At 40.2% G+C, this 26,461-nt stretch overlaps 2 protein-coding genes and 1 long non-coding RNA gene across 5 annotated transcripts in view; 2 read left to right on the forward strand and 1 right to left on the reverse strand.

Moving 5' to 3' along the window:
* Positions 1 to 5,722, forward strand: part of C1QTNF7 (C1q and TNF related 7) — a 79,178-nt gene extending 73,456 nt beyond the window's left edge. For both annotated transcript variants that reach the window (XM_059381186.1, XM_059381177.1), the window contains one exon: positions 2,086 to 5,722. In XM_059381186.1, coding sequence (XP_059237169.1) covers positions 2,086 to 2,717 — 632 coding nt within the window. In that variant the 3' untranslated portion in view covers positions 2,718 to 5,722. The remainder of the gene's footprint in view (positions 1 to 2,085) is intronic.
* Positions 929 to 25,314, reverse strand: LOC132004737 (uncharacterized). Its single transcript, XR_009400626.1, has 3 exons — positions 25,230 to 25,314; positions 3,327 to 5,679; positions 929 to 1,519 (listed from the first exon to the last, which is right to left on the reverse strand). It is a non-coding gene; the product is annotated as an uncharacterized LOC132004737 (long non-coding RNA).
* Positions 25,059 to 26,461, forward strand: part of CC2D2A (coiled-coil and C2 domain containing 2A) — a 136,520-nt gene continuing 135,117 nt past the window's right edge. For both annotated transcript variants that reach the window (XM_059381164.1, XM_059381168.1), the window contains exon 1: positions 25,059 to 25,214. The gene's annotated coding sequence lies outside the window, so the exon portion shown is untranslated. The remainder of the gene's footprint in view (positions 25,215 to 26,461) is intronic.

Below are 26,461 nucleotides of genomic sequence, written 5' to 3' on the forward strand. Positions count from 1 at the left end.
ACTGGAGTACATAATAGTTGAAATTGTTGTTGATACCAAAAAGTTTTTTATTAATATATCAAAGGCCACTCAGGGAGACAGCAGAAGTTAAGCTCCTATTGAAAATAAAAATAACAATTTAGAAGTTGTGGTCCTCGATTCATAAATAAATTCAACAGTAAGATAGTATTCATATCTTATTCCTACCAAAAAGAAGCAGAAGTTCAGACTATTTCAAGAAATAAACACAGACTATACTCTGGCTGGGACCAGTGGAATTTCAACTTCACAACAAAAGCCACCTAGAACTTGAGGAGAGTTCTATGATCAGTAATAACACTGATACCAGTCACCAAAAAGGGTTTCTTTCATTATTAGATTCTTCTGTGCATCATAAATTGTTAAAAAACCTCTTTCCAAAATTACTAAAACAAAATACTGTACGTTTTAAGGGTATAGCATTAATTCTCCCCAAATTTGCATTATTCAGAATATTTCTTTCCTACATTTGCCAAATAACTGAAAAATTATTAAGCGCAAGCACTGATATACCTGTAATATTCAAATAAATGATACCAGAGCACTATCAAGATAAAAAGGTTTAGCTTAATAAAAGTTCCCGAGAACAAATACATAGTTAAGAGTATGTAGATAACCACACAGTATACCAATAATATATTTTCCCTGACTACAGAAGCCATGATAAATTACCAATAATTTGGATATTTTTGAGGGTATATCATTATACAAGCATTATTTACAGAATGGATTTGACCATAAAAATTAAATGACATTTCATATTTTGTGAATTAATATTTTAATTAAATATTTTATATAATATAATACATATTATGTATTATATATGTAAAACATATGTATAATATATTTTTATAATATATAATATACATTACATATATTATATATATGGTTTAAAAATTGAATAGATGTTGCTTATCCGTTTCAACCAATGATCATAATTTCTCTGCATTTAGCCTGTGGTTGATCTGTAGGTATAAAGATTTAGACAAACAGAAAATATTTCACTGTGGTGATTTTGAATTTGTTGAAATCCTTTCACAGATATTATGTCTTTTCTATATATAAGGAGACCCAGAGAAATTAAGGGACTTGCCTAAAATGATACAACCATTTAGCTGCAAAGCCAAACAGACTTTAGGATTCTTGATTCCAGCCCCAAAGGTAAGAGGCACTTTGATGAAGGGGAAGCATCATTACACTAGAACTCGGATTCCAGTCTTAACCTTGCTACAGAAGCAAGTTTCTTCCCCTCTCTGGGATTCAGTTTTCTCCTCCAAAAAAGGACTACCACGTAGGGGTGGCCCTCACTGTTGTTTGGTTATCATAGCATATTGAGAGCCCTCACTACGTGCTGGTGCACTCTACAATGTACACTCCAGCACCTGCCTCGGGGGGATGCTCAAGCTCCAGAGTCAGGCAGGCGTGAGTTCAGGTCACAGCTCCATCACTTACTACCCATTTTCTTGAGCAAACTAACTTCTCTGTGGCTCAGTCTCCCCACCTGCAAGAGAAGCAATAATAATTTCTTAATCCATAAAGTTGTTGCAAGGCCTAAAGAAGACAATGTCTGTGAATAAAGTGCTGTCCCTGGTACATCATAAATGTTGAATAAATATGAGCTAATCTAATCTTCACTAATTCTTGTATTATTAATACTGATAGAAGTGAAATGGGGCATAAGACAAAATAGCCTTGAAGGATTCATCTGGTTCTGTCTGCCCCCATGACCCCACTCTGGGGAATAATATCATTATGCTCATTGAATTTCTCCTGTAGTGACAAATACTGTATGTGACTGATTTCATTGCAGATGATTCATCATCAAAATAGCATTCAAATGATTTCTTATGTACTGAGGAAAACTAACCTGAAATTCTGATGAAAATTTTCTATTTCCGTTTTGATCCATCAGTGATTTTTTTTTAAAGATGCATTAGTATTTAGTAGTGTACTCTTGAAAGTTGATTGGAGAGACACATCTAGGGTGTCCTGGCACTTTGTGGGGCATGCTGTTTGTGACTGTATATATGGAGGAACTATCAACTAAACTGTAAACTCTTTTTAAAGGTTTGAGAGGTAAGACTGGACCACTGGGCCTTGTTGGAGAGAAAGGGGACCAAGGAGAGACTGGGAAGAAAGGACCCATGGGACCAGAGGGAGAAAAAGGAGAAGTAGGTCCAGCTGGGCCTCCTGGAGCAAAGGGAGACAGAGGAGAGCAAGGGGACCCAGGGCTGCCTGGAGTTTGTAGATGCGGAAGCATTGTGCTCAAATCTGCCTTTTCTGTTGGCATCACTACCAGCTACCCAGAAGAAAGGCTACCAATTATATTTAACAAGGTCCTCTTCAATGAGGGAGAGCACTACAACCCTGCCACAGGGAAGTTCATCTGTGCCTTCCCAGGGATCTATTACTTTTCTTATGATATCACATTGGCAAATAAGCATCTGGCAATCGGGCTAGTTCACAACGGGCAGTACAAGATAAAGACATTCGACGCCAACACAGGGAACCATGACGTCGCTTCTGGGTCCACGGTCATCTATCTGCAGCCAGAAGATGAAGTGTGGCTGGAGATCTTCTTCACTGACCAGAACGGTCTCTTCTCAGACCCAGGTTGGGCAGACAGCTTGTTCTCCGGATTTCTCCTATATGTTGACACAGATTATCTAGATTCCATATCTGAAGATGATGAGCTGTGATTAGGACTCATGTCCTGAATGTTCCAAGATCCTTATGGCAGACCCTTTGATTTAATCTGGGCCTTTGGAAGGTGGAGCAAGCAGAAATGAAATCCAAAGAGACTCCCACTCAGATTCCAAATCACTTACAGAGAATTCTAGCAGCATCTATTAAAGTAAGATGAGCCACCAAATGGTTGAAAGCACACCAAAATGAATTCTATAAAACAATAACCCCAGATAAGAATCCCCTCGAAAGCAGTGTTCATAAATATTTAAACAAATTAAAGACAATGTTAACAAATTTTCTGTTAAACTCCCTGAGTGATAAACTCAGCTGGCAATGATGCTGTCTCATTAAATCTTCATAGAATTGTATTTTTGCTTGCTGTTTAAGAGAATCAACACCCGAGACGAAGTCTTTAACGATTCTCAAAAGTCAAAAACTAAAGGTAAGAGATACTGAGTAATTTCTGGCAAGCTAAAGTGAAGAGATAACTTCCTCTGTTTTGTTATTTGTTCCTTCACGCTCGTGTATGTATTCGCTCAACAACTCTTTAGTAGGCCTGTGTAACCCAGACACAGTGGTGGTGGGTCAGATTTAATAGTGAGTTAAAACAAAGTCTCTACCTTCATACAGGCTGGTGTGTGATGAGCATACTGTCACAATTCAGTGAGATGAGCCCTGACACACTGACTCGAAGCTGGATGCACATGCGAGCTGCTCTGTCCTGGAGAAGGGAGACAAAGAAACTTTGACACATGGAAAAACGCTAAGCATTCTAAGTTGTGTGTGTTTAAGGAGGTGGGAGGAATACAAAGAAAACATGAATTCAGCAGCTGCATTCACCCCATCTCACCCTCATAACACCACTGGTATTTGCCATTGGAAAGGGGTTAAAAATCTGAGAGATAGAGGGGGCCCAAGAGGAGTAATGTAAATGAAGAGACACAAGTTACTGAGATCAGCATTCTCCTAAATCCTTTAGCCTGACAGTTTCCCAAGACAATTATTATTCCTCTTAGCTTGTGCAAGAATGAGGGTACTACTTTACATTGTCAGGAGGCATTATTTCTCAGAGATCTCCAAGGTATGGAATTCAAGTAAAGTGAAGTATATGTTCACTGATTTATCACGTGTTGATGGGGGTGAACGGGAGGAAGATGAAGAGAAGCCAGACATCTGAACAAGTAACTGTCCCTTCCAAGCTTCACAGCTCCCACAGTCCCGTGGTCTCTCGGGGTGAGCGTCTGGTTCCCTACTGCAGCGCAGTTCTTCACCATTCCATCCCAGTCAGGATTCTCTCCCATCTGCCGCCCCCTTACTCTCTTCCTTTTTGGTGGCTTTTGTTCCTCCTTCCATGTGTTCTCTCTTGGCTCATTTATTTGATAAGCTTTTTTTATGCTTCCTCTGTGTGAGTCACCACAGGATTCTGTGATGGTGGAGGAACACCAAGGTGAACACGGCCCAGCCCCTGCCACCCAATTTCCAAGGACATGAGGAAGGAAATGACATGCACACACATACACACATACACAAAATACCAAGAATTCTGGAAATGAGCAGGCTAAAACATGCTAAGTGCTAAACTGGACATAGAGACAAATGCTCTGAAAGAAATGCTGAAAGGAACAGGTTTACTCTCAAATTGGTGGGTGAGAGAAGAGGGCTTGGGAAATCTCCTCTGCCCCTTGCACTTTCTGAGGTAGCTGGGACATAGAAGGGCCAAGGTAGGGAGAGAAGGAAGAATGGGGTAAAAGCATGATAGAAAGAACACAGACCCAGAAGAGCCTCAAATGTCAACCTGACAAATGTGGACCTCAGTTATGAGGAACCTTGAGGTCCTTGTGTGTCCCAGAGCTGGGGGCTGCTGTGATCAGAGATGACACTGACAGTGACCAAGCAGCGATGTGTAAGGGCAATGCCTGCTTCTCCCATTGGCAGACCTACTTCCCAACATCTTCTCCTGCATGCCAGGCTTTGCCCATTGTTTGCTCTCCTCCAGAGTCAGGACACAGATCTGGAAGGCCAAGAGCAACGAAAGTAGAGAAGAGAAAGCAAAGGTGGTTTGGAATATGACGTAACAGCTGGACCTGGAAGGCCAGGCTACAGAGTGTAAAAAACAGCCAACAGCAGAAGCTCATCTGAGGAACATGAAAATATGGGCCCTTTGAATACCATGGGATTTGCTGGAGAAACTGGAAAAGAAGGATTTATTATAGAAAATCATGACCCACAAAATTATTGTGTAATTTAATTTTTTTTTCTGATCGCTATCCATCCGTGCATTCATTTTGTGGACATTGTTTACTTATCTTTGAAATGTTTCTTTCATTACAAAGCCTACTTTGAGTAGCTTTTTTAAACTCATGCTTCTTCAGCTGGCTCTAGGCGCAAAGATGAATTTTATTTTGAAATATCTGGTGGGCTGGTGATGGGGACCAGAGACCTAAAGTGGGAAAGGAAAGACTATTTTGGTAATAAAGGATAAACTCCTTAAGCAAACATAGGTATCTTTATTCCTTAAAAAAGAAATGACAGATTGCATTTATCCACATTTATGGGTATTTGCATAAAAAAATAATGGAAGACTGATATTGGTTTTTAAAAAAAGAGAATTATAAGTCTCATTCCAATCATGCTTTGTGAGGGCTGACTTGTAATGAATATGTATTAAGAGAGATTTATTAACTATATAACATCTTGTTCCAGAAAAGATTTAGAGTCACTTGCAAAGACAGATAAAACACAGAAAGAATGCATTAGTCAGAATCAGGTGAGAATAAAAGGGCAAAACAAATTTTTAGAAAGTGAGAACAGCACAAAACATGTGTGTGCCTGTGTAGCACACTTGCGGGACATGTGTGTTTCCTGTACCTGTGCATGCATAGGGCATTCCCGTGTCATTCGTCATTGTGAATGATGTTGTTTGCAGTGATAAGAAGGTTCTATAAGCTCTGAATATACTTCTTCTGTGCCAGTCTGTGAAAATAGATCATGGACATAAAAATATTTCAGAAATTGACTAACGTGTTGTCTGATACCTTCTTCTCTCTCACCTTCTGTAGCCTCCACTTCCAACAAACAACATCCATACCCCACCTGTCACCAAAGCCAAACCTAACGGACATTGTTGATGTTGTTCTTCACCTTCCCACTGAATTTTATTCAGTATAAATTCCTTAATGTTTCCATCTCTTACACATACAGTCTGAATCATCACATCTTTCCATCCCCAATGTCAAGGTTTCATTCATACACTCATCTTTATTTCCCCAGATAAGTAAAAACTTTCTAAGTGACCCTCTGCCTCCAGCCACAACCCTCCAATCCATTCTCTCCAACTACAGTTATGATCATGTCAATCCACAGCTTAAAGGCCAACAATGGCCCTGCAGTATGAAAGGGGCCAGGAACTTTTGGAGACTTTGCTATCTGGTATTCATTCCATATCCTTTTTCTGGTATTCATACCTGATTTCCTTCTGAAGGACCACCCTCCTTTACATGCTAAGTCGTTGAGCTTCTAAATGGAATTGACTCCGATACTATGTAGATCACTGACCTGAACAATCAGAGCATAGCATTGCACTCACCAATATAATTGATTGAGGTGACTCAATTAGAGACTGAGACTTTACTAGGACTTCTCTAGAAGAGAATCTCATTCTTTCCCATTGGACTTGAGCCTGTGAGACTCTTCGAGCTATTCTACCATCACAGAGCATAATTCCATTCGAAATGGAGCCACACACAGGAGGAGTAAGGACAGAGATAAAGAGAGTATCCATTCAAACATTAGACATGCCTATAACCAGGTTTCCCTTGGACTTTTCAGTTACAGTTACTATTCATGCCATTTTTACCAAGTCTTTCTGAGGGGGATATTCAACCATTACCAAAAGACATCCTACCTAATATTAACACCCTTTAGCAAGGCACATTAGGCCCTTTGGGATCCAGCCTCTGCTTGCTTTCGTAGTCACATTGCCGAAAGTCACCACAAGAAATCTATAATCCAAGTGAATGCAAGATAACTATAGTTCCAGGATGCCTTGTTCCTGTGTGCCTCAGACCCTTTGCATACACTGTTTTGTTTGCTCATCATGCTATTGCTGTCTTGTCTGCCTGCCTTGCTCACCTTTAAGACTCAGCTAGGGAATTACTTCCTTTTCTCTAATACTCCTTCTTTGCTGTGCCCAAGAGGAATCATAGGTGACCCCACACATTTTCTTTATGATCTGTGAACTAATACAGAATTATGATAGCTGTAGTGAACACTTGGCACTATTTCAAATGTTTTACGTGGATTAGCTCACTTGGTCTTCACAGCAATTATTCTCTCTATTTTACAGATGAAGAAACTAAGAGCCAGAAAAGATAAGAAAAATTTACCTAAATAGGGTCACAAGGACCCAGGGTCACAAAGAGCACCAGAGTCCACTCTTAATCATCATGTTGGGTCCTTCTCTTATTACATACTCATTCCATAGTTGTGCATAATGTCACTGCCCATATATTTTTCCTCCCCAAGATTTCATTTATTTATTTATTTATTTATTTATTTATTTATTTAAGAGACAAAAACAGAGAACTAGCACAAGTGAAGAGAGGGGCAGAGAGGGAGGGAGAGAATCTCAAGCAGACACCACACTGAGTGCAGAGCCTGACATGGGGCTCTATCCCAAAACCCTGAAATCATGACCAGAGCTGAAATCAAATCAGAGGTTTAAGTGACTGAGTCACCCAGGTGCTCCTGCACTGCCCATATGTTACTACATTTGGCTATCTATCCAATACATCTTTATATTCAAGGGCTGTACACAAAGGCAGCCTTAATATGTATTCAATAAAAAACGTGATGAATTGATTGGTGCCAAGTTGTTTTTAGCCTCAATTTTTGCATGTGTTTCACAGATGAATTATTGTACTGTGGGAAAAGTGCCCAATTCTTCCATCCTCTTCTTTTGATCCTTATAAACATCATTTCCTCCTATTTCAGCTAAGCCCATCACAATCAGGACTGGCTGCTGCATTATTGAAACATGCAGTGTGGCTGGACCAGGCAACTCTGCGAACTCTAGGGAGATAAAGCTGTCTCCCTTAAAAACAAAGACTAGCCCTGGGACAGGTGTTGAGTCTTTATGTCTGGTTTAGTTCTGCCAAGAACTCAGTCAATCTTTTACATCACCATGTTTATCATCATGCTGAGACAAATCAGACAGCCTGAATTCCTCTCCGCCTTCCTCACAAGACAGTCTCTATAGTTAGGAGACACACACACATGCGCGCGCGCGCACACACACACACACACACACACACACACACACTCCTGCCCAGATTAATCCTAACAGAAGCCAGGAGCAAGCAGGACTATACTGTGCACAGGCCTCCTGAGTCCCTCAGTGTGGCTGGTACTCAAGTCTAAGACAAGCCAAATACGTTGGGTAACTGAAGAGTCCTTTGGAGAAAAATATTTAAAACACACATAAAATTTTCAATGGCAAGTGTCTAAATGCTATGCCAGGGTTTCCAGAGATATACTGACATTCCTTTTCTTTTTGTTCTACCACAAGTTTTTTCAGCCTCAACAATACTGACCTTGTGAACCAGATCCTTCTTTGTTCCGTGGGTGGTCTTATGCACCTAGGCCTAGTATCATTTCTGGCCTCTGCCCAGTAGGTGCAATAGCATCTCCTCTGGTCATGGCAGTCAGTGATATCTACAGACACTACCAGATGTTCCCTGAGGGGCAAAACAGTCCCCAGCTGAGAACCATTTCTGTACAATCTGGTCGTGGCGACAGAGTCTGCTCAGTCCTCACAGTCTACCTGTTTGCCAACAGTCATTTTCTAGCTGATCTTTTCTTTTGACAGACATCAGCCACCTGGCTAGTCACTATTTCAAGGGGGTTATTTTTTTTCCTTTTCAAAGGATCCCGTAGTTGCAGAGTTCCCTATCCTCAAAAGCACATGAAAAGAAGAGAGAAACTATGCCCTCATCCCAGTTGCCTCTTGCTATGGCCAAAATATTTCTTTTGTGTTCTAAGACACAAAAATTACAAAGCCTCCAATTTCTGAGAATGTATGTCAGGAAACAATTACCAATATGTGCAAAGATTTAATTACAGAGAAAGCCTTGCATAAAAGTTATAACATGGAAAACTAAGAAATAGCCTAGTGATAATAGAATATTGGTTAAATGAACTGTGATACATTCATCCAATAGGATATATGGAGTGTCATAAAAAGTGGTGAGAAGGAAAATGCATTGACACCATAAGATCTTCTTAGAATACAAACAGAACTAAGCAGATAACTGAAAAGTATTTCCATAATTATTCCACTTTTAAGGTGTGATTGCATATGTGTCTAGAAAAAGCTGGATGAAAATAAGTGATTCATGTGGACTTTTTAATTTCCACCCTTTTGATCTTTATTTTCATTTTTATAATAAATATATTTTACTTATATTATATAAAATGTTTTTATATAAGCTCTTGGATAGTCAGGTTAGTTGTACACTATTATGCTCCCAAAAGATTGCAGAGAAAAGTCTAAGAAGAGAAAGAGAGAGAGAGAGAGAAAAAACTAAAATTGTAAGTTAATGTGAAACGACATCATCCCTTGAGTTTTCTGGTGACATACCTGGATATCTATTCCAGAGGATTCTTTAAAGCAAGAACAAGCCAGAATAATCCTAGCTTATATATATATATATTTTTTAATTATCCCATCCTAACTTGAACAGGGAAGGAAATGAGTCCTGAATTGACATCATTTTATTGAGTTTTTATTAGTCCGGAGCTATAAACCCAATGGATTAGCCACAGTATGAAGTCATTCCGAATCGATGCATCTGTCGGATGTCAAAGACATTTATGAGCAACAATATGAAGAAGACCACGTCCATGGCTTCACTCCAGTGCCATCATGAAGGTGGCAGAATTTATTGAAATAAAACCTTGCCCAATCTAATCAGAATTCCAAGAAATTATCTGAAAGCACTGGAAGTAGAAAAATCATAAACTCAAAGGGGTTACTTAAATATTCGCACATTATCTTTTACCAGATTGCTCATGAGATGCTGTCTTGGCTGAAATGAACAGCAGGAAAAGGCGAAGTCTTTATAATCTATCCCTACCACAGCTACAGATAACATTCTTGGCACCGCAGTACATCTCTGTTGTTCTTGAAATTACTCTGAAATAATGAAAGGGAGTTGTAAGGATCTTCTACTGAAAACACCCAGGTCTGACTATATTCACAACTGAAATTAAAGTGCAGCTGCCTGAACCATTCCAGTGGGTCAGACTATTGGAAAAAATAATTATATAGTTGGTAGGTGAGATTGTCAGGCTCCAGAACATATATTCATCAATATACCAAGACACACGCACACACATACACAGTCCTACGCACTTGATTTCTCTTGGGCTTAAAATTCTGATTAAATTCAGGATGTCCAATCAAATTTGAATTTCAGGTAGCACAACAAATCATTACATGTAAAGATGTAAAGATGTCCCAAGTATTTCACTGAGAGCCTTGTATTTTTATTTGCTGAATCTGGCAACTCTACTCCTCTAGAATTCATCTGCAAAGACATACTGTGAACCCAAGTGACCTTGAGAAAGGCTATGAATATAGTTTTTCATATAATAAGAGGCAGCTTTTCTTATGAGAAGGAATTCTTAGTTTCCCAAAAGAGCTTCAAAGAACTAAATTAAACTGAATCAGAAAGACGTAAGAAAAGTTAGGTGGAAAGTCAGAACATATAAGATCTAGTCCCAGCAATTATAGTAACCAGCCTTGTGTAACTCTTTTAACAAGTCATTTAGATCCAGTAAGTCTATTTCCACATTAGATCCCTGGTGGAAAATACGAGGCTGCCTTTCTTTCTCTGAGCTCATGGCACACATTGTCAATTGATCACTACATTCCATCCCACTGTGCCCATAGACAGCCTCAGAACCTTGCTCAACCAAATCTCCATCATTCATCATGCACTGACAAGAATCTATCCTTGAGATGAAACTTCTCGTCTTCCCAAAATTAAATAAATGAGCCTTGGGTTTCCTTTCTGGCTGTAATTGACGTTTGGAATTCTTTGGAATTCCAACTCAACTCTGAAAAGCAAGATCATGCCAAGTTTCATACCCTTGATTAAATGTAAAACACTGCAACCACCTTTATCGAAGTAGAGCTTTTTCAAATTCAGAGCAGGAGTAATAGACACAGGAGTCCTGCTTTCATCGGACCATATGGGAGCTGGATGGCTCCAACTGTTCTTAAGAACCTCAGTGGAGGAACATGGCAGGTCCTGACTCCCACCTTCAGCAATGACTTTGACTCCGTTTCTCTTCATCTTGTCACTTATTTCTGCACCATGGGCTTCTCATATGACTCACTGGCTTCATATATATACGTTTACATATATATGTGTATGTGTATATGTATATATATATATTCTCTACCTTATGAATGCTGCTTTCTCACAATCCCAACCTCTCCTCGCCTCTCGTAGTACCATCCTAGTTCATGACTTCTTTTTTGTTTCATCTCCAATAGTTCAATCTGCCTGATTCTCTCCTGCTTGCCCCAGATTGAGGGTCTCAATCTTAGCTGGTCCCTGTCAGCCAAATGGCCAGTCTAGGTACTGGCTGTTAGTTCAGTTAGAATCCATTGGTTCTGTCAGCTAGAACTGTAAATACCTGGCATAAAATGTGGTTGCCTGGGCGAAGCTCATCAGCAGGGGTGTTGGGGAGTTGGCGGGTTGTTGTTGTTTTCTCTTCAAAAGGGTGTGTTGGCTATCATGATGTCTAGTCCATAACTTCACAGGGTATTTTCAAGTACCAAATATGATCATGTATGTGAAAAGTGACTGTTTTGTCTGGTTTCCCCCCCAAAACAGAACCTGAGGCAAAAATCTGAATGTAAGTAGCTCATTTGAGAGGTGCAGGAAACACCAGAAGGGAGATGAGGAAGCAGGGGAAAGTAATGTGTGTATTACTAAGAAACTGCTACAGTAGCTGCCTGAGACTTGTCCCCAAGGGAAGCTTGGGGAAATGGGGTGAAACACATACCCCAAAATGAGCTCACTCCAAAAGGGAGGAAGCTGAAGCATTTAAAGATCAACTCCCAAAAGCTGTTGGTTGAGGGCTACTCCCCAGCACTTTGGGCATGCACTGGTGTTCCGGAAGAGTGGCTTTCCAAGGTTCTAGAAAAGGGCCTCAGGCACAAAGATGCAGTTAAGACACTTGGAAATCCACAAGAACACCCTGAATTGGTTAAGACCCAAGGACTATGGGGAGAATATGAGAGGAATATAGGAAAGGTACTGACATCCCCTGCTATAGCACTTTGTCAACTCTGAAAGGGCAGATAAATGCCAATCAAGGACAGGGAAACAGTGCCTGGCACGTGAGAGAATCATCTTTTTCCTACATGATCCTCAGCTGAACTTTAATGACTTCTATTATTTGTTCTTATACTCATGCCAGTTTGTTTTCAGATGTATAAAGTGATGATGAATGGAAGAGGGCTGTATTTGTCTTCTTTCCCAGTCTTATGTCCTCAAGGACAACCCTGAGCCCTATTCTTCCTTAAATCCCACAACGGCCATGTCATGAATAAGACAACAGTAGTATGTGTTGTGAGGACACTGACAGGACTTGAGCTTCTGCTCAATATCACTCCTCTGTGACAGTGCTGAATCAACTGACAGATATTCTCAGAAGATGCAAATGAACCAAAATGTTGGTTTTTCTACTGATATAAATCATAGGATACAATTTGGATATGAGGATGAAACAAACTTCCCAATGGTTGTCTCTAGGTCTAGACATTGGGGACTATTTGTCCTGCAGATGAGAAACTTTCCCTTTCAGCCTCAGCAAGGACCAAGGTCTGTCTCACCTCAAGTCAAGTTCATAAATCCCCACAAGGGTCACACCTGCAAGTGGCCATTTGCACACAGCCTACTCCCAAAAGTGATGCAAAGTCCAGTGGATTCTAGACTCTTGCCATCTCTCGTCACAGAAAATACCTCTCCTCCCTCCCTCCATGGGGAGGAGCCATTGAAAGATACAGATAAGTCATTGGCAATTTCAAGCCAATAGATGAATAGAAGTTCCTATTTCTCAGGGTTCTAGAAACTCAAGGAGAGGAAAACAATGATGCCTTCCCATCCTACATCTAAGAGAAGAGCTGATCTGAAAACCTATTTCCCTTTGGACACTGGACAAGCTGAGGAGCCTGCTCTACAGAAGAATTATTTTCAATTACTCTTTCATCCTATCACACAGATATCAGTGCATTTAGGTTTGTACAGAAACCACAAATCCTTCAATAACTAGTGCTCTATCTTCTTCTGTTCATCCCATCTCTCACACTGAGATTGCTAGAAAACTCTGCAGTGAGAATTTAGCAAAAGGAGTTTAAGGATCTCAAGGCCAAGGTTCGATATGTCAAAAGGAAAACTGTTTCTTTGGGAATATTTCTTCCTTCCCAAAACAAAGTAAGAAAATAATAATATTATAAACATATAATATACTTTTATCCCCAGGGGTACAGGTCTGTGAATCGCCAGGTTTACACACTTCACAGCACTCACCATAGCACATACCCTCCCCAATGTCCATAATCCCACCCCCTTCTCCCAACCCCCCTCCCCCCAGCAACCCTCAGTCTGTTTTGTGAGAGTAAGAGTCACTTATGGTTTGTCTCCCTCCCAATCCCATCTTGTTTCATTTATTCTTCTCCTACCCACTTAAGCCCCCATGTTGCATCTCCACTTCCTCAAGAAAATAATAATATTGCTTCTGCTTCAAGGTTTACTTTGACGGCAGAATGGAATGTAGCCAGTTTGCTTTTTAAGGTACTGACCTCTAGTGGCCAACAGTAATAACTACTCTGCTCAGGAACAAATGTTCTAAGATTTTACAAACCCAGGTATGAGCGTGGAGGGGACCTTGAAGATCATCTTTCTCTGCCCACCTTGTTATAGAAGAGGAATTAGAGATCCATAAAAGATGAAGAACATGTCAGTGGTCCCTAAGACGGGACTGGAGCCAAGGTCTGTCTTTCATTGGGTTTCATCTCTTCCCCCACCTAGCATACCTTTCAAAGCTACTCTCCCACAGGTGCTGCCCTTGACAAATAGAGTGACAGTGACAACACTTTAGTTCCAGACACCCCTTCTAGGAGATGGTAAAAACAGCTAGAAGGTAAGGACTTTTTCCTAATCTTTGAATATCTGGTTCTTCTCTCCAGGCCTGCCACATGGCAAGTAGGTTAATGACCATCAGATGGATGGACAGATGGACAGACACATTTTAACTTGAAATTGTAAATCAACTAAACCCAAAAACTACTTGCCTTTTTATCCTGTTGGCAAGTGACAGATCCAAAATTTGAGGCCAGGAGTTCTGTCTTACATTAAAAGCTACTATCCCAACCACTTACCCCAAGGACCCTTAAGTACCAATGATGGTCTTCCTGAATTTCACAGAAGCAGCCTTACTGGCTCTTGAGTCCACACAGCTGATTCAAGAGAAGATTGTGCTTTTCAGACCTTCAGTCATACTGAGTTTTTGTCCTCAAATAATGACCCAATGAAAACTTTCTTTCATATGTTTCTTCAAACATTCAACATATATTGAGTGTCTATTATGTTCCAGGAATTGCCCTGAGTAGTGAAAACCCAGTGGGAAAGACAAAATAATGTGTCAACCATTATGCTAGCAGTAAGCTCTGAGAAGGTAAAGAAATATGGAAGACTTATTAGTGATGGCAAACCTTTCTCCAGTGTTAGTGGAGATGGGAGTTAGGTGACAGTCCTGAAGGATGTTAGCATATATTTGTACCTCAAAAAACATGTGAGTAAACCTCAAGATCCTATGGTAAAATAACCCAATAGGTAGTAAAGCGTCATAATCTCCACACAGTAAGTGACAAAATTCATGTCTCCCTCTCCCAATTATGGTTCCTGAAATTTACTTACCTTTTGAGGATTTTAGCAATCTCTCCTGATACCAACATTCTGGCTCCTAAAATTCTTCTTCCTCTCCCTACCCTTCTCTCCCAAGCACGGATATAAAACGTTTCCATAATTCCCCACAGCACTAAAAGACTATGTTGGAACAAGTAAGAGATTTTTTCAAATCTCCCCCACAAGATAGGGGAATTATAACAGAGTTACTAAAGGCTTGTAATCAGATATGATGGCAATTGGGGCTCACAGGTCACCCTCATGAGGTTGCCCAGGCTCCTGTTGGGTTGCTTCCCTGTCCTGCCCTGTTAGACATCACAGGGCAGTGTCCATCTGTCCCTACTGCCCTGAGAAATTCCTCAAGTACATCAAAACGCCTCAGAGTCCAAGTCCAAGAGAGCAGAATGGTGCTTAGTGGCAAGCATTCCTTTGCCCTGTGATCCAAATTCCATCTCTTAAATAGTGAGAACACAGGCAGCTACCAATTTACAGATGGCTCTTACTCCAGAAATCTTTTGCTAGACAGTTATTTGGAATCTGCCATGAATTTCTCAAAGCATCAACAGTGATTGAAATCAGAGACAAGTCCAAGAAAATTCTATTTATACCCTGGTCCATTTGAGAATGTTAGAAACATAGCTTCCCAATTTGACAGAAATGAGGAAGTGAGTATAGATGTTCCTGGGTACTTGTTATATCAATGTATCATCTATACCAATGTAAGAACCCAAATCCTCCCCCTACCAGGTCCTCAAGAATTCTGCATCAAGGGACAAAGCACAGATGTCTGTACAGGCAGCTATGGCTGCAGACAGAAAAAAAAAAAAAAAATTCTTGACCTACAGTTAGTAAAAAGGTTTTTCTTATATTGAGCCTAGCAAACAGTCTGTTTCCCAAGCATAATTAGCTTTTGGTGCATTTGAAGGAAATACATTACAATTTAAGGCATCACAGAACATGAGAAAAATAGATGGATCCATGCCCAGTGAAGTAGAGCATATTTTTAATTGAGATATTGTCAGCAACTTCTTTTGTCTAGTGAGCCCGGAAGGTCTCCTTGGATAAGATCTTGTTTTGATGAAGGGTCATCTGAGCAACAATTCTTGATTATACAAATGTAAGACAAAGGACACTTATCGCCTTAGGAAATCGGGATACAACAGGATTTTCTATGACATGATGGTTGATGTCCTTTCTAAATGCCCCTTCCGTCCTTGACAACACTGAACAAATTTGCGAAATGTCTAAGGAACCTCCTTGACACAAAAAGGATTTAGATGCTGGACTCTTTCCTGCTGAATTTCAACAATATTAAGACCTCTCTGGTGAACTTGGATGGTCCTAATTGTGTTGACCAGTCAGAAGAGATACTTGCAGCCCTGGAGGGCAATTCAACATGAGGAAAAGGGGTGTGGGGACTGTGGACTGGAGACCAAATTTCATATAAAAACTCAGGTGACTGGGGGGAGTGGAGGAAGGAGTGTAGTTGCTGGCGTAGGCATAGCTTGTGAGTGAGGTCTGAAACCTCTCCAGATGCAGGGAACAGTAGCAGATTGCATTGGTATAAACCATACTGGAGAAACCAGGATTTCTCAATCTGGGTGCTTCTGACATTTGGGACCAGTTTTTTGTGTGTGGTGAGGGGTGGAGAGCCATCCTGTATGTTGAAAGAATGTTTAGCGGCATCCCTGGCCTCTACACACTAGTTGCCACTAAGAGGTTTCATAAATTGTGACAACCAAAACGGTCCTCAAACTTTGCCAAATGTCTCCTGTCAGGACAAAATCACCACTGGTTGAAAAGCAGTGGTATAAACTAAAAAGTACAACCATGAAATCTTAAATGTGAGAAATCTGTTGTGAATATTTGGACCATCAGATACATCAGTGTATCTGAAAGCAAAAATGTTCTGCCTTCTTGGGGTCATTTACTGCAGTAATGAACCAGCCTCCTCTGTTCTCCCTCCACTGGCATTTGGATGCAGGACTGCCCCTTGAATGGAGTAAGCCCTTCAAGATTTATGAACAATTCTAAGTGAAATTGAGACTTCAAGGGGGACACACTGCATGTCCTGCTGATAAAGGCAAGAACATTTTCAAGCAACTAATTAGAAAACGGAAGCATGATATTTATATCAGATGATATTTATATCCTAAGCTGGTGAAGCAGGTCATAGCAGTGAGATACTTTTAAGGAAAGTAGCTGGAGAGAGAGAAAATATAAAAATTGGGGGGAAATAACCTTTTTGACAAGAAAAAATAGAAGAATTCACAATTTGTATTAAGAGCAGCAGTTTTCTCTGATATGTAAGAGCGTATCCAATTATTTCAAGTTATGACATGAAACTCTAAATAAAATGAATCTTATAGCATTTTATTCTCAATAGCTCAGACAACTCTCTTAGGAAGGGAGAATATTTTGAAAAGAAGAAATGAGGAGAAAGTCATTGCAATTCAAAACAAGTTGAAAATCATAGCCTTGGAGGAAGAAAATTAAATGCTTTAATATCTATAAAATAAAAATAGACTACAAACCAATATATCTAAATCAATAAGTGTTTCTCTCCACTAACTGTAGAAACAAGAGGTTCAAATTTGCTGGAGTTCAAGTTGTATTTCAGGGGAGATGTATGTAATTCAGTCAATTGGAAAATATGGATCAAATGTTGAAGAGCATGGTTTTATATCATTTATGATTCAGAGGTGATTCTTTACCTTCCAGGCTGAGCTTCATTTTAGTGATGTGTTTTCCCTTGTGACATATTTTTCTTTCATGGAGAAAGTATCAGCTACAATCAAAAATATTATAAAATTCCAAGAACTGAGTGTGAGTGACACATTTGTCTAAAACTGAACTTGTGTTTCACCCGTTTGGGTGTGAAAACCATACTTTAACTATTTACTGACCTAAATAATGGGCCATGGCAACCTTCTTCCAAAAAGAATATAGCATGATAGTCTCATCTCAGTTCTATGATTTTTCCACGTTTATTGTAATGTTCTAATCTTCCAAAGAGGATTCCAATGCACCATGCTTTAGTGGCATATCCTTTAAGGCATTGAATATATTTACCTATTTTTTCTTAGGTATACAGGTAAAACTTATATGCTTCAGGGTCCTATGTAAAAAAGTAAATAAATAATGACAATATTTCATTTGTTCATTCATTCATATCTTCACCCATCTAAAAATGTGACTGCTAAGTTACTATTGCTGTGTAACAAATGGCCCCAAAATACAGCGACTTTAAAAGATCATTTTATTATGCACATAGATTCTGAAATTCAGCAATTTGAACAGAGCACAGCTTATTCACTAGTCTCTACTCCACGATATCTGATGCCTCAGTTGAGAAAAGTCAAACCCCCCCTAGAGGTGACTCAACATCTAGGAGCTGGAAACATCCAAAGGCTTCTAATACACATGTCTGCGCCTTGGTCAGGATGACTCAATGACCAGAACTGCCAAACTGAGTGTGTGCACCTGGCCTTTCCATGTTGCCTGGTTCCCTCATGGTGTGCTGGCTTCACAGTGGTCAAACTTTTACAGCATTAAAGTTCTGGCAAACAACATAGAAACCACAGCATCTTTTGTGACTCAGCCCCAGATATCAACCAGCAACTCAAGACTCTGAGCATTAAAGTTAGCAAACAACATAGAAACTACAGCATCTTTTGTGACTCAGTCCCAGATATCAACCAGCAAGTCAGCATCATTTGCACAATATATGACTGTCAATGAGATTATAAGTCTACTCAGATACAAAGGGAAGGAAAATAAACTCCCAATTCTCAATGAGAGAAACATCAAAAAACTCAGAGGTTTTGTTTTAAAACAACTACAAAGGCATAACCAACATAAAGCATGAGATTTTACTACTTGAAGTTATAAAAAAAGATGTAACTACATTTTTTATGTTGTTATATATACTATATGTAGTTATATATACTACTTTATATGGTAGAGCTTAAAAATAATAAAGAATATTTTGAAAATCCTCATGCTGATTAATTTAAAAACAAAGAAAAGAACAATCCCCTAAAAATGTACAATACTAAAACTGAAAGAAGAAGAAATTTAAAACTTGAATGGGCTTATACGCATCAAGGAAATACAATCATGGGTCACAAATTGAGCTACAACCACCCCCTACTGACCGCAAATCCTTTATTCTCCAAAGAGGATATATGACTAACCAATCAACTCAATAAATTACAGAGCTCAACATCACTACTCATAAGGAAATGTGAATTAAAACCACAGTATGATACCACTTCATACCTACTAGAATGACTGTCATCAAAAAAGTGGAAAATAACAAGTGTTGGCAAGGATGTGCAGAAACTGTGCATGACTGATAGACCATAAAATGGCTCAGCCACTGTGGAAGACAGTGGCAATTCTTTAAAAAGTTAATAAAAAATTACCATGTGACTCAACAATTCTACTCATTAGGGTCTATCCGAATGAATTGAAAACAGACTCGGAAAGACACTTGTATATGACTGCTCACTGAAACACTATGCATACTAAATGGATGGTAGAAACAAGCCAAGTGTCCATCAGCAGATAAATGCATAAGTTAAATGCTGTATATCTATACAACGGATTATTATTCAGCTTCAAAAAGAAATGATGTGCTGACACCTTCTACAACATGGATAAACCTTGAAAACATTATGGTAAGTGACTTAAGGCAAACACAATAGGACAATTGTTGTAGGATTCCATTTATATGAAATAACTAGCATAGGCAAATTTATAAAGACAGAGAGTAGAGATTGGAGGTTGCCAGGGGCTGGATTAGATTATCAGAAGGAGAAATATAGAGTTATTGTTTAATGGGTACAGAGTTTCTATTTTGGGGTGGAGAAAAAGTTTTGGAAAGAGATAGTAGTGACAGTTGCTCAATGCTGTGAATATAACTAATGCCTCTGAATTATACACTTAAAATGGCTAAAATACATTTGAAAATTACTAAGAAAGTATATCTTAAAAGTTCTCATTGCAAGAAAAAATGTAACTATGTGAGGTGGTGGGTGTTAATTGGACTTATTGTGGCAATCACTTTGCAATATATACAAATACCAAATCATTATGTTGCACACCTATAGCTAATGCAACTTTATATGTGAAGTATGTCCGAGTATAACTGGGCAAATAACTAAAGCAACAAATGTTATGTTATATGTATTTTAATACAATAAAAAGTTCTCCAGATCCAAATGGTTTTATAGACAAGTTTACAGAACAGATCGTGTGTGTGTGTGTGTGTGTGTGTGTGTGTGACAGAGAAAAACAGATACAAAGACAAACACAGAAAGGCAGAGGGATAGAAAGACAGAAGGACAGAGAGATTAGTCTGCTTTTTTTGAGATTCAAATATCCTTTATACTAAAACAAAACAAGGACAATACAAGAAAAGAGAAACAATTGCACAATTTCACTGACGAACACAAAGGCAAAACAACAATCCAAATATTGGTAACTAAATTCAAGAATTAATTTTTTTAATATTTTATTTATTTATTTGAGAGAGAGTGAGAGAGAGCATGAGAGGGGAAGAGGTCAGAGGGAGAAGCAGACTCCCCATGGAGCTGGGATCCTGATGCTGGACTTGATCCCTGAACTCCAGGATCGTGACCTGAGCCAAAGGCAGTCGCTTAACCAACTGAGCCACCCAGGCACCCCAAGAATTAATTTTTTAATTATCTTGACCAAGTTTAGTATATCCCAGAAATGCAAGAAAAGTTTGGCATTCAAAAGCCTGTTAATGTAATTCACCACATTAAAAAATGAAAGAAGAAAAATCATATTTGATTATCTCAAAAGATGCAAGAATAAAAGCTTATGATATGATTCAACACTTGTCTTTGATTAAAAACTCTAACCAGCTCGGAACACTTAACCTAAAAGAATGAGATTTTTGCATTTTTATTTAAGACAAATCTGCTAGATTCATTTATTTTGCTTGCATAAGAAATTTTGTTAAAAAATGTTTTTGAATTATGCTTTTTAATAATTTCAGAACATTCTGGCATATGTAATTCTTAGGAACTGGTTTCATTTAGCTAAATGTTAAAATATCAGCGAAGACATTATCAGAAGGTTAATTAGCACAAGGGTGGTGAATAGATCCTCTCTCTTCTGACAGTTGATCTCTTCAAATAGGTGATCTCATACAAAAAACATCTGCTTTAGACTGAACTGTGTCCTCCCCACCAAAACTCACATGTAGATGCCCTAACCCTCAATGTGACTTTTTTTGGAGACAGGGATTTGAAGAGGTCATTAAGGTTAAATGGGGTCAGATGAGTGGAGTCCTAACCCAATAGGATCAGTGGTCTTATAAGAAGAGGAAGAGAGGGTGCCTGGGTGGCTCAGTTTGTTAAGCAACCATCTTCGGCTCAGGTCATGATCCTGGAGTCCTAGAATGGAGTCCCACATTGGGCTCCCTGCTCAGCAGGAAGTCTGCTTCTCCTGCCGACCTCCCCGCCCTCATGCTCTCTCTCAAATAAATAATAAAATCTTTAAAAGAAAAAAAAAGAAGAGGAGGATGAGAGTTTGCTGACTCCATCTGAACACACCAAGGAAAGGCCATTGTGAAGACATACCAAGAAGGTGCCCATCTACAAGCCAGGAATAGAGCTCTCACCAGAGACTGATGCACTGGTGCCTTGATCTTGGGCTTCCCAGCCTTCAGTATGATGTTAGAGCATAGAGCTAACAGTATTATGTTAAAGCAGGCTGAACTAAGACACCACCACCTGCATTTCTATTTTTGCATTTAACAAGACTTACAGCATTTACTGTACACCAGAACTTGACAAATATTAACTTCATGATTCTCGAAATAATCCTCTGAAGCAGTTGCAACTATTAACCTCATTTTACAGATGAGGAAACTGAAACCTGGAAGAGTTAAGGAAGTTGACCAAGACCCCTCACTTCAGATCCAGCACTCACCTCCACCCTCCCTGCTCTTCTCCTGAGGCTCTCCTCCTCAGAGCTCCTCCGTGTCCTCCATTCACTCTTTTTCCCCCCTCTCTCACTTTACACTTCAACTTTCTAAATCTCTCTTTTACATCATGACTTCTCTTCCCAGTTCTGTCACAGGGAATTTGACTCATCTTTTAAAAAAAAAAAAATCATGACTAGAATACCTGGGTGGCTCTGTTGGTTAAGTATCCGATGTGGTTGTGGCTCAGGTCATGATGAGATCGAGCCCCGAGGTGGGTTCCATGTTCAGTGTGGAAGCTGCTTGAGATACTTTCCCCTCCTTCCCACTCTGTTCCTCCTCCTGCTGACTCTCTCTCTTTCTCTCTCTCTCTCTCTCTCTCTCTCTGTCTCAAATAAATAAATAAATAAAATCTGACTTTGTTAATCATTTCTAAAAGCTCTAGCTGATTCTTTCTCACATTTGCCTCATCTGATCTTATCTCTCACTCTTCTTTCATATTTTCAAAGCCTTCCTTTAAGTTCTTTTATGATCATTGTTTTCAAATATTCTCCATCTGATTATTTGATTATCATTAGTTCTTGTATATCTAATTATGCCTCTCATTGTGGATTCTTGATTATTTCCTGCTGTGTTGGCTAATTCTGAATTGTGAACTCATCTTCAGCAAGGTTTATCCATGACTGTTCTGAACTAATTACTTGAAGGTGTAATCCTCCAGAAAAGTTTTGTATATGCTCTTGCCCACACCCCCACAGGGACTCAGTAGCCCAAGACCACCTTTAAAATTTGTCACTTTGGGGATTCCTAAATAGTATCAGAAGCATAAATAAGACAAACCAGCCTAGTATAAACCAATGGTTGTGAGTTCTCTGGAGAATATTTTTCCCACCAGAAGCAAAGCATAAACTGAGACTGATTTTGGTGTTGTCTCCTTGTATGAGCCCTAGTTAACAAATAGTTTATTTTATTTTATTTTATTTTATTTTTTGTTTCTTTCAAATAGGACCCATGCCCAACAGGGCTTGAACTTATGACCCTGAAATCAAGACCTGAGACCAAGAGTCAGATGCTCCACCAACCGAGCCACCCAAGTACCCAAATATTCTATTTTAATCTAAAGACATATTCTCTTACCTCTGAGAGTTTTTCTTGTATTAGTTCTTTGATAAATCCTACCTTTTCATTTTCTCAGTTATCTCTTTCTATAACTACAAATGTGGAATTTCTTAAAGTACCTGGGTGGATCAGTGGGTTGGACATCTGACTCTTGTTTTCGGCACAGGTCATGATCTCAGGGTTGTGAGATAGAGCCCCATGTCAAGCCCTGCTTGGGGCTCTGTGCTCAACAAGGAGTCAGCTTCCCCTCCCCCTCTCCCTCTGCTTCTCCTCTCACTCACACACTTTCTCCCTAAAATAAATAAACAAATCTTTTTTTTTTTTTTTAATGTGGAATATCTTAACCTGAGGTCCCCTCATTTTCTCTGTAATGCTTTTTTGTAAGGGCAATATGATAGTTTTTCATTGGAAGGCCCAAAAATGTCAACATCTGGATTCTTTTCTTTGTGACCATTCTGTTTCTTCAGAAAATAATTTTCCATGTTTTCCAGTTTGGTGCTGGTGAAGGAGGGACAGGGAGAGGCAAAGGTGTATGTCTGGTTCCTTCAGTTCTGTGAGAAGGAAAGAGCCCTGCACACCTCTCCATTTCCTACCCAGTTTTCAGCCCTGAGGCACACCCTCCCCCCTCTGCTGTACCTGGGAACTTGAGACCAGAGTGGCTTTGCCTCAACTTTCCTAGAGAAGTAGCCTCCAAGCCTCCAGTCTCCTTGGAGGGGGGGTGGGGGGCGAGGTGGTACAAAAAGGGAGAGTAGGGAGGATGGGCATATCTCTCGGGCTGCCAGGGTAAGGGAGGGTCCTGAGGATCTAGTCCCTCCATATACATACAGCCTTTCACATCTTCTTGCATTTTCAGCCCCCACTTGCCTTGTTATCTGACTATATTCATTTCCTGGGGAGGTCATAACAAAGTGCCATATACGTGGTGAGAAATGTGTTGTCTCACAATCATGGAAACAAGACTCTTAATCTCACAAAACAAACTGAGGGTTGCTGGGGGGAGGGGGGTTGGGAGAAGGGGGTGGGGTTATGGACATTGGGGAAGGAATGTGCTGTGGTGAGTGCTGTGAAGGGTGTAAACCGGGCGATTCACAGACCTGTACTCCTGGGGAAAAAAATATATTATATGTTTATAAAAAATAAAAAAAAAAATTTTAAAAAGAAAAAAAATGTTAAAAAAATACAGTAAAATATAATATAATATAAGAAGGAAATCAGGAATTGGCAGGATTTGTTCCCTCTGAGGGCTATGAGGTAGAATCTATTCTAGGCCCCTCTCCCAGCTTCTGATGGCTTCAGGCCTTCCTTGGCTTATAAATGCTGTTCTCCCTGGATCTTCACATCATCTTCCCCATGTGCATGTGTCTCTGTCCCCAAATCTTCCCTTTTTATAAGAACACAGATTGGATCACAGTCCACCCTACTGACCTCTTTTAAATCAATTGCCTCTGTCAAGATCCTCTCTCCAAATAAGGTCACGTTCTGAGGCTTTGGGGTTAGGACTCCAATGTATCTTTTTTTTGGAGGGACCCAATTCCACCCATCACACCACTGAGCCAAATCCTCTCCGGAATCCTGTAGAATGGATTGGCTCATTGCCATATTCTTATGCCTCCTTGCCTCCTCCCCCTCCATACACAGACACACAGACAAAGACACATAAATACACTCACACATACACACACAGATACACACATGGGTGCACTTACACACACACATTAGAGAGCTTGGGGTGTGGGTTTCCTGGGTCTATCATTCCATTAGTCTTCCATCTGCTTTGCCTCTTTTCCCATTACCTTTGCTTTTTTGAGCCATACTATTTATATCCTCTTTCAGCAATTTCAGTGGGATTCCAAGAATAAGCAAAGATTAACCCAGTACATTCAGCCTCCACATTTAACTGGAAAACACTCCCGTGCCACACTCACTGGTGCCCGGCAGCACTGCTACAAAACTTTTCTGCAGATAAGCAAGCCAGACACACAGCCCTGTAACTGTGTGACCTTGCATGATCCTAAACCGCCTGACTCTGAGCATCCCCTTCTTTCACCAGAAATGCCCAGTGACCCTGATGACAGGACGGAGGGCATGGCTTCTAAAGCTTTTCTTAGTTTCTTATCAGCCACCCCAAGCTGACTGTCCTTCCTCTGCCAGCTGTGCTCCTCTATTCACCCAGTATGTTTATACTCCACTACTGGAAGCAACCTGTCTCTTTAAAAGAAAAAAAAAGAAAAGAAAAGCCACCCAGTGACCTCCCTTAGGAACGTGTTGCTAAGCGGGTGTTTTGTCTCCCAGATGGCTGCAGCCTCCCAGGGAGCAGCCCCAGGTCCGCCCCAACATCCAGCCTTTCCCTTTGGATTCTTTTAGAAGATTCAACAGTAGCACTCGTCTCTCCACTTTCCCTTTCACCCCAGAAAGCGGAATCTGCAAAGTGCTTTGTAAAGTTCCTTAAGGTAATCCCTTCTTACCGGGAGAGGGCTGCGGCAATGGTGTCCTGCCTCCAGGGATGGGGCTTGGAGTTCAGCCTCTCCCCTCGGCACCCTGAACGGATGTAATGAATTGTAAGCGTAGGGGTTCTCATCACTGTGATTTATGTTTTACTTTCTGGAATTGAATCATAGAGCATTCCTCGGGCTGCTTTGATTCAAGCGGCTGTCTGGTGCCTGGTTTGCAGGAAATGGAAGTCTGGCTCATCCCTGCCCCTGGGTGGAATTCCTCCCAGATGGTCGCTCTGCTTCCGTCCTGGGATTTTCATGCCGTCCTGTTGCATTCTGGTCTCCCGGAAACATTTGCTGCCTGTTACATTTCTGAGTCTTTCAGTTCAAAGTGATTCTAGGGGCAAAGTTCTAATTATTGCAAACTTCATTCTGCTTGTCATTAGGCAGAGAAAGAGCCATTACAGGCAAAGGGAAGGGGGATCACCACTCCAAAAAACCACAAGGAAATCTGCTAGCTGTTATTTATACTGCTAGTTTGCCTTCTTTGTAGAAAGGGGCTGTGGAAAGCTAATGGTCTCATGGGAAAGATGTGTCTGTTACTGGATTTTCATATAACCTCTTCTGCAGACAAATTCAGCTCCAGAATGAACTATCTCTCTATGTCTGTCTCCTAGAGTGCATTTAAAGAGTTGTTCTTGCCAATATTTATCGAGCATGAACAATGCACAGGCAAAGTGCTATAGTTCAGAATGTATAGAAATGCATTAGACTGGGTCAGAAGCTCAGAATTTACTTGGAAGACAGACCTATAAACAGATGGGGTAAGGGCCATCAGATATTTATAAAAGAGTTGAACATGCTTGAAGCATAATGAACTACTCCCAGGGAGGGCCTGGGAGCCCTTAGTTCATCACATAAATGCATGGGGCATAGGCCATAGAGCGTAGCTCAAGTGTGGCATTTAAACATACCCTTCCAGGGTAATACGTGTTATGTCAAGCTGATTAAATGATTCTATAAAGCTATATGTCACTAACCTTACACAAAGGGAAGTGGTGGCTGGACTCCCTTGTAGAATTAGATTATGAATTTAGAAGGGGTGCGTGTAGCACTTGCCAGGTTTCCAGGCTACATCCCTAGCAGGCTAGGACAGAACAAACTAAGCTCAGTACACAGAGAGGAAATGCCTGTGGGCATATGGGGCTGGGTTGAGGGGGGTTTCAGAAGCACCAATGAGAAGGGAAACTCCCCGGGGCTCAGCT

The sequence above is a fragment of the Mustela nigripes genome, chromosome 1, assembly GCF_022355385.1.
Source record: "Mustela nigripes isolate SB6536 chromosome 1, MUSNIG.SB6536, whole genome shotgun sequence".
Classification (NCBI taxonomy): domain Eukaryota; kingdom Metazoa; phylum Chordata; class Mammalia; order Carnivora; family Mustelidae; genus Mustela; species Mustela nigripes.